The sequence below is a fragment of the Bos indicus x Bos taurus genome, chromosome 1 (assembly GCF_003369695.1).
Source record: "Bos indicus x Bos taurus breed Angus x Brahman F1 hybrid chromosome 1, Bos_hybrid_MaternalHap_v2.0, whole genome shotgun sequence".
Lineage (NCBI taxonomy): Eukaryota > Metazoa > Chordata > Mammalia > Artiodactyla > Bovidae > Bos > Bos indicus x Bos taurus.
Window position 1 is genome coordinate 97,767,257 of NC_040076.1, and position 15,593 is coordinate 97,782,849.

The 15,593-nt window shown below is 38.9% G+C and overlaps 1 protein-coding gene across 14 annotated transcripts in view; it reads left to right on the plus strand.

The window, feature by feature from the left end:
• The window catches only part of MECOM (MDS1 and EVI1 complex locus), a 627,611-nt gene extending 612,289 nt beyond the window's left edge, over nucleotides 1-15,322 (plus strand). For 13 of the 14 annotated variants that reach the window (XM_027541659.1, XM_027541631.1, XM_027541649.1 and 10 more), the window contains 5 exons: nucleotides 731-900; nucleotides 3,324-3,468; nucleotides 7,699-7,935; nucleotides 8,762-8,945; nucleotides 13,780-15,322. In XM_027541659.1, coding sequence (XP_027397460.1) covers nucleotides 731-900; nucleotides 3,324-3,468; nucleotides 7,699-7,935; nucleotides 8,762-8,945; nucleotides 13,780-13,914 — 871 coding nt within the window. In that variant the 3' untranslated portion in view covers nucleotides 13,915-15,322. The remainder of the gene's footprint in view (nucleotides 1-730; nucleotides 901-3,323; nucleotides 3,469-7,698; nucleotides 7,936-8,761; nucleotides 8,946-13,779) is intronic. The other variant, XM_027541676.1, reaches the window with a different exon arrangement.
• The last annotated feature ends 271 nt before the right edge of the window (nucleotides 15,323-15,593 follow it).

The window sequence follows — 15,593 nt, forward strand, 5'->3', positions numbered from 1 at the left end:
GAAAAATAGAAATAGAAAACTGGGAGAAATTCAGAATATTGTGGGGGGATGGGTAAACAAAGACCTTGTGCTTTCATTCAAAAAGGAGAATTTAGCACCCTTTTCTTTTGTAAAGGTTTAAAGGTTAACACAGTAAAGGCTTTGGGGGCTCCTAATCACTACAGATTATGAAAATTAGTGTCTTTGCTATCAGACTAAACTGTTCACATTGCCCCGGTTTTAAAGTTAGAAAACTTTATTGTTATTTTGCAGAAGATAGCAGAATTTCCTTTAGGATTAGCAGTTGAGAAAGTGAGTTTACTAAGAAATTATTTAATCAGGCTCTGAAATTTTGAATGTAAAAAAATGATTTTCTTACTTTATTTGAAGAATACTTGAATTTGTTTCCTGTTTGTTTACAGAAGGTTTAATTGTCCCAAGTGGAAAATAAAACTGCTACCATTTCTTAATGTCTTTAATTTTGTCAGTTTTGCTTGAAATACTAAAACTGATTACCTGGGTAAACTTGTGAGCAATCAAATCATCAGTATTTTATTATGATTTTTCACAAAGTTATAAAAATTTTTGATGCAGTCTAAGTCATTTACCAGAATTGAAATCTTGGCAATGTGGAGAGTGATCTTTGCTGCAGTGTTGTTTTATGGGTGATAATTTTGGAGATCTGGTTTGCTTGTCTTGAGAAATGTCTTTTGATTTGCTTGCAAATATTTGCTCTGTGTTTGCTTTTCAGATGCAAGTACTGTGACAGGTCCTTCAGCATATCTTCCAACCTGCAGCGGCATGTTCGCAACATCCACAATAAAGAGAAGCCCTTTAAGTGTCACTTATGTGATAGGTGTTTTGGTCAACAAACCAACTTAGACAGACACCTCAAGAAGCACGAGAATGGGAACATGTCTGGTAGGTCATTGACTGTCTTCTGAGGAGGAGATGCTTGGCTTATTCTTATTTTAAAAGACAGTTGTGATCGCTCATCTCTCATTCCCCTTTGACACGAGAATCAGATCCTATTGTGAAAATTTGTAGCACTTTTCCCTTGAGATTTTTGAACGAAGTAAACTGTTAAATAATACACAACCCAGAGCTTCATTTGGACCATTTTATTTTCTGGATGCATCTCAATGGGCAATCTCGAGCACAGAGAACCATAGTTGGAACTCAAAGGAGACTGATGAATCATGATTTTCTAAATTACAGGGAACAATCTTTGACCCTGTTGGCATAGAACGTGGCCACTGGCCTGGCCGGGATGACCAGAGTGGAGCCCCATGCTCTCAGTATTAACCTAGAAACCACAGCTGCTTTTGCAAACAGTCTGCAGTTCAGAAAACTTCTCTAGGGGACCTGTTTTACATATGAGAGATAAAAGACTGTCAGCCTTATCAGAGTAGCCTGTAGCAAATGCTAGTGGTGTGTGATTTTTGGTCACAAATTCTGATGCAAAATTAAGTTTAAAATGGCAAAAAAAAACTAGCCTTCCTTTAACCCAGGCCTACTAATGCAGTTAGCAGAAGACATGGTGGCTTTCTTGCCTTTGACTTCTAATGTGTGTGTGTGTGTACTCAGTGGCTCAGTTGTGTCCAGCTATTTGCAACCCCGTGGACTGTAGCCCACAAGTCTCCTCTGTCCATGAAATTTTCCAGGCAAGAATACTGGAGCGGGTTGCCATTTCCTACTCCAGGGGATCTTCCTGATTCAGAGATTGAACTTGCATCTGTTGCATCTCCTGCATTGGCAGGCAGATTCTTTACCACTGTGCCACCTGGGAAGCCCTTGGCTTCTAATACTTAGATAACATTGACCAGCTGGCATATGTGTGTGATGCCAATCTTATGTACTGTAATTGTTTCTAGAGAATTAAGGGAATGACTTGGCAATGAAGGGAGGGGGCATGTATGGAATCCCTGAAAAGAGATTTTAAGAACAGAGAAAAGTTGGATTGATACAAAGTAGTCTTTCCTTACGGAGAAGGCGATGGCACGCCACTCCCGTACTCTTGCCTGGCAAATCCCATGGATGGAGGAGCCTGGTGGGCTGCAGTCAGTCCATGGGGTCGCTAAGAGTCGGACACAACTGAGCGACTTCCCTTTCACTTTTCACTTTCATGCTTTGGAGAAGGAAATGGCAACCCAATCCAGTGTTCTTGCCTGGAGAATCCCAGAGACAGGGGAGCCTGGTGTGCTGCCATCTATGGGGTCACACAGAGTCGGGCACGACTGAAGTGACTTAGCAGCAGCAGCAGCAGTCTTTCCTTAAGGAAATTATTTTATTATTAATCCTTCCTCTAGTGTAAAGGGACATTGCTTATGATTTTTGAATGAACTATGTACTATTTGTTTCCCTTAAAGCCAAAACTCTAATGATCATGGTTTAAAAATATTGGATTTTAGAGACAAGAGTCTAATCTAGTACTCAAAAGTGACAACACTTTCTGCATACACCCTTATGGTATATCACTATAATTTTTCTAGTCAAAATTATTTCAGAAAACAAATAAATAATTTAAAAAGTATAATGTGTCAAAATTGAATACTTATTTGTTGGCCCAGATTATAACTTCATGAAGCTGAAGGGTATTCTAACCAGTTGTGTTTGGCATCTAGACTATTGTGATGAACTATCAAGCCACAGATATTCTGTGGGCAAGATAAACAAACGAAGCAAATATTAGTATAAAGTTTGACCACATATTATAAAGAGTTTATAATTTGTAAATGTATGGAAATTTTAGGCAATCTTTTGATACAGCTATTTTGATTCTAATTTTATAGGTAAGGAAACTGAAGAACCTTCTATAATCCACAGACCCAATACTGTCTCAAGACTGGTGTGTTCTGGGTCTGCCCACAGCTTAGCTCAACAAAGCAGAATGCCATATTTCCAGCATGTGTTCAGGCTTTATTTGATAACATACATTAGCACAGGGGCAATAAATACATATTAACTGCCACCAGGACTGGGTATACAGTTTTTTCTGGCAGAATGTTCTTAAGACCTTTCTACAATTTGCCTTACTCTGCACTCTCATTCTACGAATAAAAACGTTCCTATATCACAGTGGAGGAAGCTGGTGGGAGAAAGAACATCTTTGGGAGATTGTACCCCATGATTTCAGTGGTTCACAGTAGTCCCCATTATTCACTGGCACAGATACTGTGGTAAAATTGGGAAGACCTTGACCTCCTAAAGTTTTCATTATTAATACTTGAAAATACTTGAAGACTTTAGGAAACAACATTGATCGAATGAAGAAGGTGTGAGATTTCAAATAAGTCGCCCTCTAAATGATAGTCTTTTTCACAAAAGGCTTTCTGTCCCCTCAGGTACGGCAACATCATCGCCTCATTCTGAACTGGAAAGCACAGGTGCAATCCTCGATGACAAGGAAGACGCTTACTTCACAGAAATTCGAAATTTCATCGGGAATAGCAACCACGGCAGCCAGTCCCCCAGGAACGCCGAAGAGAGGTAAAGCTGGTCTTCCCCTTTTTAAAGTCAGTGATTTCAGAAGTGAACGTTTTGAAATACATTTCAGTGCTCATTTTTGTGACACTGCTTTACTCCTGCCACCAATGGTTGGTGTTTGTTTAGTACAGATTAAATACCAAATGTTCTTCTAAGCACTTTATGTGTATCAATGAACTTAATTACCCGAATACCCCATGAGATAGGGACTGTAATTATGTAATTTTATCACTGAAGGAATGGCAACATTGAAGGTTAAATGACTTGCTAAATGTCACATAAGTAATAAACGAGATTTAACCTAGGCTGTCTGGTTCTGTAGCCCACGATTTTAGCACCATTCTATTCCGCCTCTCTTTATAGCTAATTAGAATATTTTACCAAAACTTGGCAATTAGAAGGAAAAGCCACACAGGGGTTCAGTTGAATCATTGACTAATGCTGGTTACTATTATGTATCATATTATGTATAATGTATACATACAGTGTGGAGAAGGCAATGGCACCCCACTCCAGTACTCTTGCCTGGAAAATCCCATGGACGGAGGAGTCTGGTAGGCTGCAGACCATGGGTCGAGAAGAGTCGGACACGACTGAGCGACTTCACTTTCACTTTTCCCTTTCATGCATTGGAGAAGGAAATGGCAACCCACTCCAGTGTTCTTGCCTGGAGAATCCCAGGGGCGGGGAAGTCTGGTGGGCTGCCGTCTATGGGGTCGCACAGAGTTGGACACGACTGAAGCGACTTAGCAGCAGCAGCAGCAGCAGCATACATACAGTGACAGTGTGAGTTGTTCAGTCGTGTCCACCTCTTTGCAACCATGCCCATGGATTGTACCCTGCCAAGCTCCTTTGTCCATGGATGGGATTCTTCAGGCAAGAATACTGGAGTGGGTTGTCATTCCCTTTTCTAGGGGATCTTCCCAACCCAGGGATTAAACCTGGATCTCCTGCACTGCAGGCAGATTCTTTACTCTCTGAGCCACCAGGGAAGCCCCATACATATAATGTATGACTGTATATATTATATGACCATATGTATCTATATATGTTAACATTATATGACTATATGTATGTATAGATATTTATACATAAAATACGTATTGTCATCCAAATATCTTTTTTGAAACCATTTGTGACTTAATAAGATTCTGTCACTTCTTTATATGCTTTCAAGTGCATCCTTATTTAATTCCAGCATGTTTGTTTCAGTGGGTATAATTACACTTGTTTTTAGTGACCTGGTGCGCTGGATTCCTCGTCATTCTCAACATCAAGCATATATGGCTTAACTGATATACATATAGGGCTTCTCTGGTGGCTCAGCAATAAAGAATCTGCCTGCAACGCAGGAGATGCAGATTCCATCCCTGGGTTGGGAAGATCCCCTGAAGAAGAAAATGGTTACCCACTCCCGTATTTTTGCCTGGGAAATCCTGTGACAGAGGAGCTTGGCAGGCTGCAGTCCATGGGTCGCAAAGAGTCGGACACGACTGAGCAACTAACAACAACATAACAATCTAGCATTTTATGTTTTATGTGATATAAAGGAAACATTATTTTACCCAAACTACTGGGTTTAATTTTTCTTACCTATAAGTTATAAATATCTGGCATTGAGAACTGTGTTATTCTAAATGTAACTGTCCAATGGCCTATTAAATTAGGATGCTGCACCGTAAATTTTAATGTAGCATGAAATTAGTTAATGAAAGTTCCATTACTTTTTATCACGCAAGTGTTGTTATTGTCCTCTGTTTTTGATGCTATTAAAAGTCAGAGTTAATTGTTTCAGATAGTTTTCCACTAAAGCAGTATTAAATAAGCCTTATTTTCCAAGATTATATAAAAATATATGATCACTTCTGTTGTTTAGCTTGTATAAAAGTGTCTCTAAGGGAAAGAAGAGAGAATATCTGCTATGGCATGACTCTTCCAGCTTCTGAGAAGCCTGACAAAACGAAACTTTGTGCTGTTGGGCGTATCTCTCCCTCTGCTTGCCCGTGTGTATGTGTGTGTGTGTGTGTGTGTGTGAGAGAGAGAGAGAGAGAGAGAGGGAGAGATAGAAAGGCAGAGGTGAGGCAGAGACTCAGAAGTACAAAGTACTAAGGACAAGTAAGAAAGACAGTCATGATCTTATATTTTAATAATGATAGTTACATGATACAAATAAGAAATATCGAACAAAAAGCACCATTTGTGTTCTGAGACACCTATTCAGATTTCAAACCCTTAGTTGGAAATTTGTGAACCATAAAGCTGCAACATCTGGCTTCAACATGTCTAAACAGCATAGAAGTAAGAAGACTGAGTCATCTAACTTTTCTCCCCTCAACTCCTATCAGACTACTTTTGATGAATAATTTATCTTCTATAAATTGCCACATTTGAAGGCAAAATTAACAAATAGGTTTTCTTAATCACGTTGGCTTTGTTACGTTTGGTTTTCATCCATGCACTCTTTTGTTCTTTTACTTTTTCTTTCATTTATTTTAAAATAACAATTTCGATCCATTCGGGCCAGCAAGTTGGCAGTGTAACTGGAAACTAATAATTTATGTCTGTGCAAAACATGTTTTCATCATTCTTTGATAAAAGAGGTTAAGTGATGGATTGTATTAAAAAAACTTAATGATGATATGACTTTTTCTGGTCAAATGAATTTTTACTATGTGCCTCTGTCACACCCAGGATTGTTTAATTTATGCATTTTTTTTCTGTCCTGGGAAATCTAAATATAAAATTATACTCATTTTTTTTTTAAATGTGGAAAATTGATGGGGGTCTATTGCTGGTTTCTGATTTTCCATAACCTGAAAAATAGTTACATTGTGAAAATTGTACATGACTGTAACAATAATTTAGCAGCCTCAGCAAGTTTTCTGAGTTAGTAAATATATAGGACTACCGGATGCCAGTGTGTATGCTAAGTCGCCTCAGTCATGTCTGACTCTTTGTAACCCCATGGACTGTATGTAGCCTGTGTTAGGCTCCTGTGTTCCAGCATGGGATTCTTCAGGCAAGAATGCTGGAGTGGGTTGCCATTTCCTTTTCCAGGGGATCTTCCTGGTCCAGGGATCGAACCCGCATCTCTTGAGCCTCCTGCATTGGCAGGCGGGTTCTTTACCTCTAGCGCCACATGGGAAACCCACCTAGACACCTACAATTGTTTAATTTCTAACAAGCTTTCTGTACTTGGGCAAGTGCCTTAACCTCTCTGATCATATATCTTTGAAAGGAGGAAGTTAGGAGGGATTCAAAACATTTATAATTATTTTCTAACAGTTTCATCTTAATCTTGCAATGAAAGAAATTCAGCTTATACATATTTTAATGTTTCCTTTAAAGCCTGAAAAGCTTATCCTCATTTCATAAACGTTCTCAAATGTATTAAATGGGGACTTCTATGTTATTAAACATTTTTTATAATTAAACTTTCGAATTACATATTGCAATCCTTGCCACCACTAAAATACTACAAATGATGTTGTAAATATAATAGGCTTCTTTTGCATCATTATATTACACATATAAACTTCAAAAGATATTTGTACAATGACATTTTTATATCATTTCCCACCCCAGTGTTATCCTGGGAAACAAGGAATATTTTTACATTCAGACTATCACGGATAATTTGAACAAAGTACAAATAAATGAGTTCTCAATCACTTCCAAGTCTCAGGAGAGTGTTTAAGTGCCGTATACCACCAGTGTCACCTAGAAAGAGCAAATACTGGTTGGTCCTTGGCAGCCACTCTAACACTTTATTTGAACTCTTAGATTCTCTTAAGCATGCATGTTGAAGCTTTGGCAGTGTTGCTTATGGGTATGAGTTTTCCAGAAATCTGTTCTCTTAAATGGTACCTACTTCTATGGTAATTAGGTAACTTTATATAGAGAAAAACCTGTGTGTGCTTTTTATATCATATATAACAATATCATTTATCAAGCAAAGGCCTGATAAGAAATAGGAGACTAAGATTGTTTTCCCAGTTCTGCCAGAGGTTCCATTTATAATCTGAATAATCACACAATTATTTTTTTCATTTTTCCATTTGTGAGGTTACATTTTCCCATGGTTGCCATAGAGCCTAAATGATAAAAATTTACTCTAGAAATGTGGAAAACCTAAATTATTGCTAGAAAGACATAATGTTAATAATAGAGCTAACTGCATGTTTTGAAATGACACCAGTAATTGAGCCTGCTTCTTTTTTATGCTTTTGAAAGAATGAATGGCAGTCACTTTAAAGATGAAAAGGCTTTGGTGACCAATCAAAATTCAGACTTACTGGATGATGAAGAAGTAGAAGATGAGGTGTTGTTAGATGAGGAGGATGAAGACAATGATATTACTGGGAAAATGGGAAAGGAACCAGGGACGAGTAATTTACATGAAGGAAACCCCGAGGATGACTATGAAGACACCAGCACCCTGGAAATGAGCTGTAAAGCATCCCCAATGAGGTGAGAAGCAAGGGTGGATCCACAGAGGGTTACGATTCCTGCTGCTCTGCTCTTTCACAAGCACGCTATTCCAGGGCATAAGCAATTTGTGAGCAATGAATCGTAAAAACTATTTGAATTAGCAAGGCATACGCAGTGGATTAATTTTAAAAAGACGGAAACAAAGTGGCCATGAACATAATCCTCAGCATATAAATACATCGATAGATGTGGAACTCTGATTAATCTGAGTAAGGAAGGGTAAATGAAAGGTTAAACAAGTACACAATCACTTATTTAGACTCTACCTATAAAACTCAAAGAAAAATCGGGCTTTTGGCATTATCTAATTTGTTCAATTTATCATGTGTTATTCAAATATTATTGAGAGAAATATCACTTTATTTGCTGTATATGGAATCTATATAGATGACAAATGTTTAAAAGGAAAACATTAGCCCAATAATTAAATTGACTGGAATATTATATTTTCATATGGATAATTGGTGCCAACTGAATATCATCATAACTGGCTTTATTTTAAATGGAAATTGTATGAATTCTGTCTCCACTGCATTGCTGACTTCACATGTCATTGACTTTAATTCTTTATCTCAAATATATTCTTGCTTTAGTCATGAAAAATCTTAAAAGAAATATATGCATAAGATACAATATTTGTAAGTTTTTTGAAGAATTCAAGAATCGATGGAGGCTACTTTCTACTGCAAATATAATATGACGTTTGACAAGTGTATGAAATCAAATGAAAAGTGATTTGGTTGGATATCAAACTGAAAAAGAAAAAAAAAACAACCCTCTGTGCTTTCCCATTGGTTCATTTTAGGTATAAAGAGGAAGAATATAAAACTGGACTTTCTGCTCTAGATCATATAAGGCACTTCACAGATAGCCTCAAAATGAGGAAAATGGAAGATAATCAATATACAGAAGCTGAGGTGTCTTCTTTCAGTGCTTCCCATGTGCCAGAGGAACTTAAACAACCGTTACACAGAAAGTCCAAGTCACAGGTACATACTTTCCTGCAGTATAGCATCCTGGTGACATTGTGCCTTTGACGCCAAAGGCAGATACTCTTTGCAATGTTCTAGAATCTGAGCAGGTTCAGATGCTTTACTCAAAAGGTTCCTATCTCTGCCTATGACTGAATCCAAAATAGTTAACTGCTACAGCAATTAATATGACTGGATTCTGCACAGAAATTTCTGTGACAAACCCTGACCTCCAATAATCCAACCTTTCCTTTGCAATCACCTTACTTTTGTATAGATGGTCCATAAACATTTGATTGCACCTATTTGGAGTAGGAAATGGCAACCCACTCCAGTATTCTTGCCTGGAGAATTCCATGGACAGTACATGGGGTTGCAAAGAGTTGGACACAACCTAGCGACTAACAATTTCACTTCATTTGTATATTACGTCAGAATTATTTTCTAATTGCTTTATGTCTATAATTTTTGTCAACCTAATTATATTTTGATATTTTTGGAAAGTGAATTCTATCCCCTGTTCTTTTTTCTTACTGTACATAGTTAGTACCTTCCTTTGTAGCTCAGTTGGTAAAGAATCTGCCTGCAATGCAGGAGACCCAGGTTTGATCCCTGGGTTGGGTGGATACCCTGGAGAAGGAAATGGCAACCCACTCCAGTATTCTTGCCTGGAGAATCTCATGGACAGAGGAGCCTGGCAGGCTATAGTCCATGGGTTTGCAAAAGTTGGACATGACTTAGTGACTAAACCACCATACATAGTTAGTATACAAATCAACTAATGATAGAATTTAGAAATAAACTAAATTTAGGAGGGTCAGAGTTGAAATGAATTGCCAAAAGTCTATAGCAACTTAATGGCAAACCTGGAAATTAACCCTATCAGTTTTAAATGAATGAATGAATGGTACCCAAGTTCGATGGTGTTTACAGCAATCTATCAGCACTATGGTAACCAAAATAAATCCATCTGAGGATCTATAAATATCATTGAAAAGAGCCTCAGTTCTTCTTCCACAAAAAAGGGAATCGGTCCTCTCTGCTTGACATCTGCACTCAACCAGTTTGTTTGCGCAGGTCCTGAAAAGAAGAAGAAAAAAACTTTCTGTCGTAACCATATTTGTTGGTCACTTTGGTTTAATTGTTTGATCCTGAGTTCATTTTGGAGGTGCCCCTACATACCAAACCGTGTGACTGTATTCATTACTACATTTGGAAATTTTCTATTTGGCTGAGATGTTTTGGGCCATCTTAATAGCAAATGTGGTCATATCTCAACTAAAATGGGAAAAACGTTATCCCACTGGGATAGTACCAATTTTAAAATATTAGTAAATTCAATAAAACGTCTTAAGATGTCATGTATGGTAACAGACAAAACAAATGTTTTTTCTGAATTGAAGTGAAAGCAGCCAGCCTCATCTCTGACTAGCTGCACTTCTGTGGGTTTGAGAACATCACTTCACAACTCTGGGTACCATTTTCTTACTGTAAAGTGGGGTGAGTAGAGAAGACGTCTAAGATCCCTTCCTGCTCTATCATTCAATGGTGATAAAAATGAACTTTGCAATTTCTAACGCTAAAAGTAACCCAGCCAGTTTAAACATCTCATTTTCACCTGGAGACAGCCATAAGAAGTGGCTAATGTTTTTTGTTTTTTTTTTTTAACTCTTAGTTTCCCATTTTTCCTTCCTTATTGATCAGAGAAACTGGGGAGTCAACTTTTCTTTTTTGAAAAAAATTATTTTCATGATTCCACCCCAAATTATAAGACATTACAAGGCACAATACTGAAAATTCCTGAAATTGTCACAAGTGATAGAAAGCAAAGGGTCCTGGGAACCTAGAAGTATTGGAAGTGATATATTTCAGTACCGGCATTTTGATATATAAAGTCCCTGCCCAATTGGGCTAACAATTACCCTCACGAGAAATACTAGAATTTTGCAATTTTTAACTTGTATTTTTATTGTTACTTTATAATGTCATATCAGAGAAGGCAATGGCACCCCACTCCAGTACTCTTGCCTGGAAAATCCCATGGATGGAGGAGCCTGGTAGGCTGCAGTCCATGGGGTCGCTGAGGGTCGGACACGACTGAGCGACTTCACTTTCACTTTTCACTTTCATGCATTGGAGAAGGAAATGGCAACCCACTCCAGTGTTCTTGCCTGGAGAATCCCAGGGACGGGGGAGCCTGGTGGGCTGCTGTCTCAGGGGTCGCACAGAGTCGGACACGACTGAAGCGATTTAGCAGCAGCAGCAGCAGCATAATGTCATATATATATGTATATATATTTATATCAGTTTGAAAATGGTGACTTTGTTTCATGAGACTTTATTCTTTCATTCCATTGTTGCTGTCAGTTTTGTGCTGAGCACTGATCCTTGTGCATGAAAATGTTTATTTCCTTTGATTACCAAAAGACAGATATTCCATATTTACCACTTTCTAGAATCTGAATAGATTCAGATGCTATACTCAAAACTCATACATTTACTCTGTGATTTTTATAGTGATTGAATGGAAAATAGTTGACTAATACAGCAGTGGCTGCCCTCTGCATGGAATTTTCTCTGCAAAACCTATCCTACAAAAAGGTAGTTTCAGGAGGCATGTATGCATGCACACTAAGGTGCTTCAGTCGTGTCCAGCTCTTTGCGACCCTATGGACTGTAGCCCACCAGGCTCCTCTGTCCATGGGATTCTCCAGGCAAGAGTACTGGAGAATTGCCATTCCCTTCTCCAGGGGATCTTCGCAACCCAGGGATCAAACCTGTGGTTCTTATGTCTCTTGCAATGGCAGGTGGGTGCTTTACCACTAGTGCCACCTGTGATACCTGCTGTTTCAGGGTGCATGCATGTGTGCTATGTCTCTTCAGCCATGTCTGACTCTGTGCGACCTTATGGACTGTAGCCCACCAGGCTCCTCTGTCCATGGAATTGTCTAGGCAAGAATACTGGAGTGGGTTGCCATGCCCTTCGCCACAGGTAGTTTCAGGATAACAGGTATTATTCACATCAGGCACGCTAAGCTAAACACTTTATGTAAGTTAGTGCTTGTGGTTCCTCCACAACCGTTGGAAGTAAGTTGTTATTATTATCCACATTTTATATGAAGGAAGCGACCTTGAAAGATTAAGCAACTTGCCCAAGGTCACACAGCTAGTTGAATAGAGGCAGGATAGAAGCCAGGATTAAAACTTAGGATTTCAAAATTTTCTCTCTGCTCCCTTTTCTTTTTCTAAATACCAGAATGAGTTTTGTTAAAACCATGTCAGACTAATCTTTTATCTTGATCTGTAAATGTGAGTACATAATGAAATAAAGTTAAGTGCTCATTTCACCCATACTTTAAACCTGAAAAGGAGAAGGACTCTGTATTATTTATCCTTAACATCCTAGGACCTAGCACAGTGCCTGGCATAGAGTAGATGCTTAAGAAATATTTTTTAAACGTCTGCTGAGATTTTGTGGAGGTCCAAAAGGCAAATTGCATGCAGAAAAGTCAAATGTGTACATTTAGAGCAGTGACCCAGCAAATCAAAATCAGCCCGAGAGGGCAGATTTTCTAACTGTATGCCATGATTACGGAAGAAACCACAGACCGGCCACATGTCTCAGCATGACTCCCAGAGATGAAATTCTGCTTCACAACAGAGGCATTTTGTCTTTGTTTACCGACAGTGGAATGTCTTTGGCAGGACTTTAATGATTCCACTTCAGCAGCATTTTGACAAGCAAGTTAGCAATGGATGAGACCAACAATAGCAAATCAACAGTGAAAAGTTCACTCCCAAGTCAAGACCAAACATTTCATTTGAATATTTGACTTGGCAGCAAATGGGGAGATTCTCTGAACAGTTATTTAGAATTTGACATGATAATAGGTAAGAGAGTACTTCCTCACAGAGCACCCCTGTACATCCTCTGTTTGGCAAACCCTGGAGCCCAGGGGTGAGAACTTTATTGGGTCTTGTGATTTGTTTGAGTTTTTGGTAGAACCTACTTGATCTACCTCGATTTTCAAGGTCTTTGAGTGTCAGCATTGAATATTTCAAGCTTGGAGGGAAAGTGGAGAGAGGACACTGGATTTGGGCAGATAAGCTTTTATTGATGACTTTCCTGGTGGCTCGGATGGTTAAGCATCTGTCTATAATGTGGGAGACCCGGGTTCGATCCCTGGGTTGGGAAGATCCCCTGGAGAAGGAAATGGCAATCCACTCCAGTACTATTGCCTGGAAAATCCCATGGACAGAGGAGCCTGGTAGGCTACAATCCATGGGGTCGCAAAGAGTCGGACACGACCGAGCGACTTCACTTTCTTTCTTTCAGTGTCTAGTTAAGTGACTTTGGGCAAGTCTTTTCACCTTCAGGGCTCTCAGTCATCCAGAGAAGTAGTCTGTGGCATGCTTCCCCTAGATGCTTCCACAGTGCTGTCAAGGCAGAGTTGTCTCTTATATGTATTTTCTGTTTCAGTTGTAAGCATTCAGTAATATTTTGGGTGAGTCAAACATGTACATCAACAGTGAAAGGGTGGTTATTATATTTATGGCTGGGGAGGGGGATGACTCCTGTTTCTTAATGGAGGCATAATTGTCATTCTAGGTAGGATCATTAATTTTTTGTTCTGCAGATTGTGTCACTTTTGTGGCCCTGAGGCACTGAAGGCCAGCAGTAACTCCATGCCATTGTAACACACAAGAAATGTCCCTCCCTTTTCCCAACACACCCATGAGGGATGCTCCTTCTCAGGATCCCAGCTCTTCCTAACATTCACCCAAGATAGCCTTCAAATGAAAAGCGATGTTTTTCAAATGCCATTTACCGATTCTCTCCTTTCTACCCCAGGCATACGCTATGATGTTGTCATTGTCCGACAAGGAGTCCCTGCATTCTTCATCCCACAGTTCTTCCAACGTGTGGCATAGTATGGCGAGGGCTGCAGCAGAATCCAGTGCCATCCAGTCCATAAGCCACGTATGACATTCTCAAGGTTGACCAGAGTGGGACCAAGTCCAACCGTAGCATGGCTCTTTCACGTAGGACTATTTAAAAGACTGCTGAGCAGAATGCCTTAGAAACCTGAAGGGTCACTCATGTAAAGTCTGGGGACCTTAAACGGAAGGATTAAAAAAGAAAAGAAAGAAAGAGAAAGAAAGAAAGAAAAGGAAACTATTTATTCTCGATATTTTGTTTTGCACAGCCAAGGCAGCTGCTGACTTCTGGAGGATCAATGCGACTTAAAGTGATTCAGTAAAAATGAAAACCTTGCTGGGCAGAAGGCGTCTTCCCATTCACCTTGCCCTTGGGAGTGGGTGGGTGAGAGGAGCAGTTGAGATGGCGGCATGAACACTCCATAGAAACTGAATTCTTTTTTTGTACCTGACACATGATTGGGAACAGTTGCTTTTAATTACAGATTTAATTTTCTTGCTTTGTTAAAGTTTTTATGTAATTTAACCCTTCGAAGACAGAAGTAGTTGAATGAAATGCACACTTGATTATTATAGAAACTGATAACAGGGAGTTGCCCATTAACTTTTGCCTTCTTTAAGTACATTGTTTAAAACTAGGGAACAAGGGTATGTGTATATTGTAAACTATGGATGTTCAGATGCTCAGAGAGGTTAAGTCAGTGAAGTAACCTGTTCATCACCAGTACGGCTGTACCACTACACTAATAGAAGGTTTGCCAAATCCTTGTAATAACATCTTAATTTTAGACAATCATGTCACTGTTTTTTAATGTTTAATTTTTTTGTGTATGTTGCGTGTATCATGTATTTATTTGTTGGCAAACTATTGTTTGTTGATTAAAATAGCACTGTTCCATTCAGCCACTACTTTCTGACGTCCGAGGCACACCCCGTTTTGAATTGCAAGGACCAAGGTGACTTGACCTGTGTATGGGAGTGCCAAATGGTGTTTGGCTTTTCTTAACATTCCTTTTTTTGTTGTTTTGTTTTCCTTCTTAATGAGCTAAATACGAATAGATGCAACTTAGTTTTTGTAATACTGAAATTGATTCAATTGTATAAACGATTATAATTTCTTTCATGAAAGCATGATTCTTCTGATTAAAAACTGTACCCCATATTTTATGCTGGTTGTGTGCAAGCTTGTGCGATGTTATGTTCATGTTAATCCTATTTGTAAAATGAAGTGTTCCAGACCTTATGTTAAAAGAGAGACGTAAATAACAGACTGTATTCAGTTATTTTGCCCTTTATTGAGGAACCAGATTTGTTTTCTTTTTGTTTGTAATCTCATTTTGAAATAATCGGCGAGTTGAGGTACTTTCTTCCAATGCTTTGTACAATATAAACTGTTATGCCTTTCAGTGCATTACTATGGGAGGAGCAACTAAAAAATAAAGACTTACAAAAATGGTTATTTTTCCCACAGTGTTGTATTTTCCCTTCTCATGCAATTTTCGTTTCCCTTTGGGATCCAGTGATTTAAAGATATGCCGTCTGGGACTCTGATGTCCTAACAGATACATGGAATGTAGAGCATGTGTGTATAGACATTTGAGATGACATGAAAGATAGCCCTGGGCCCATGGGGAATTGGACTCTCTTCCACTCATTGCTCTGGAATTTCTCCATGTGGTGCAAAGTCAGGGCTCAGGTGCAATAGTACAGGGTCCTTAGGATTACCCC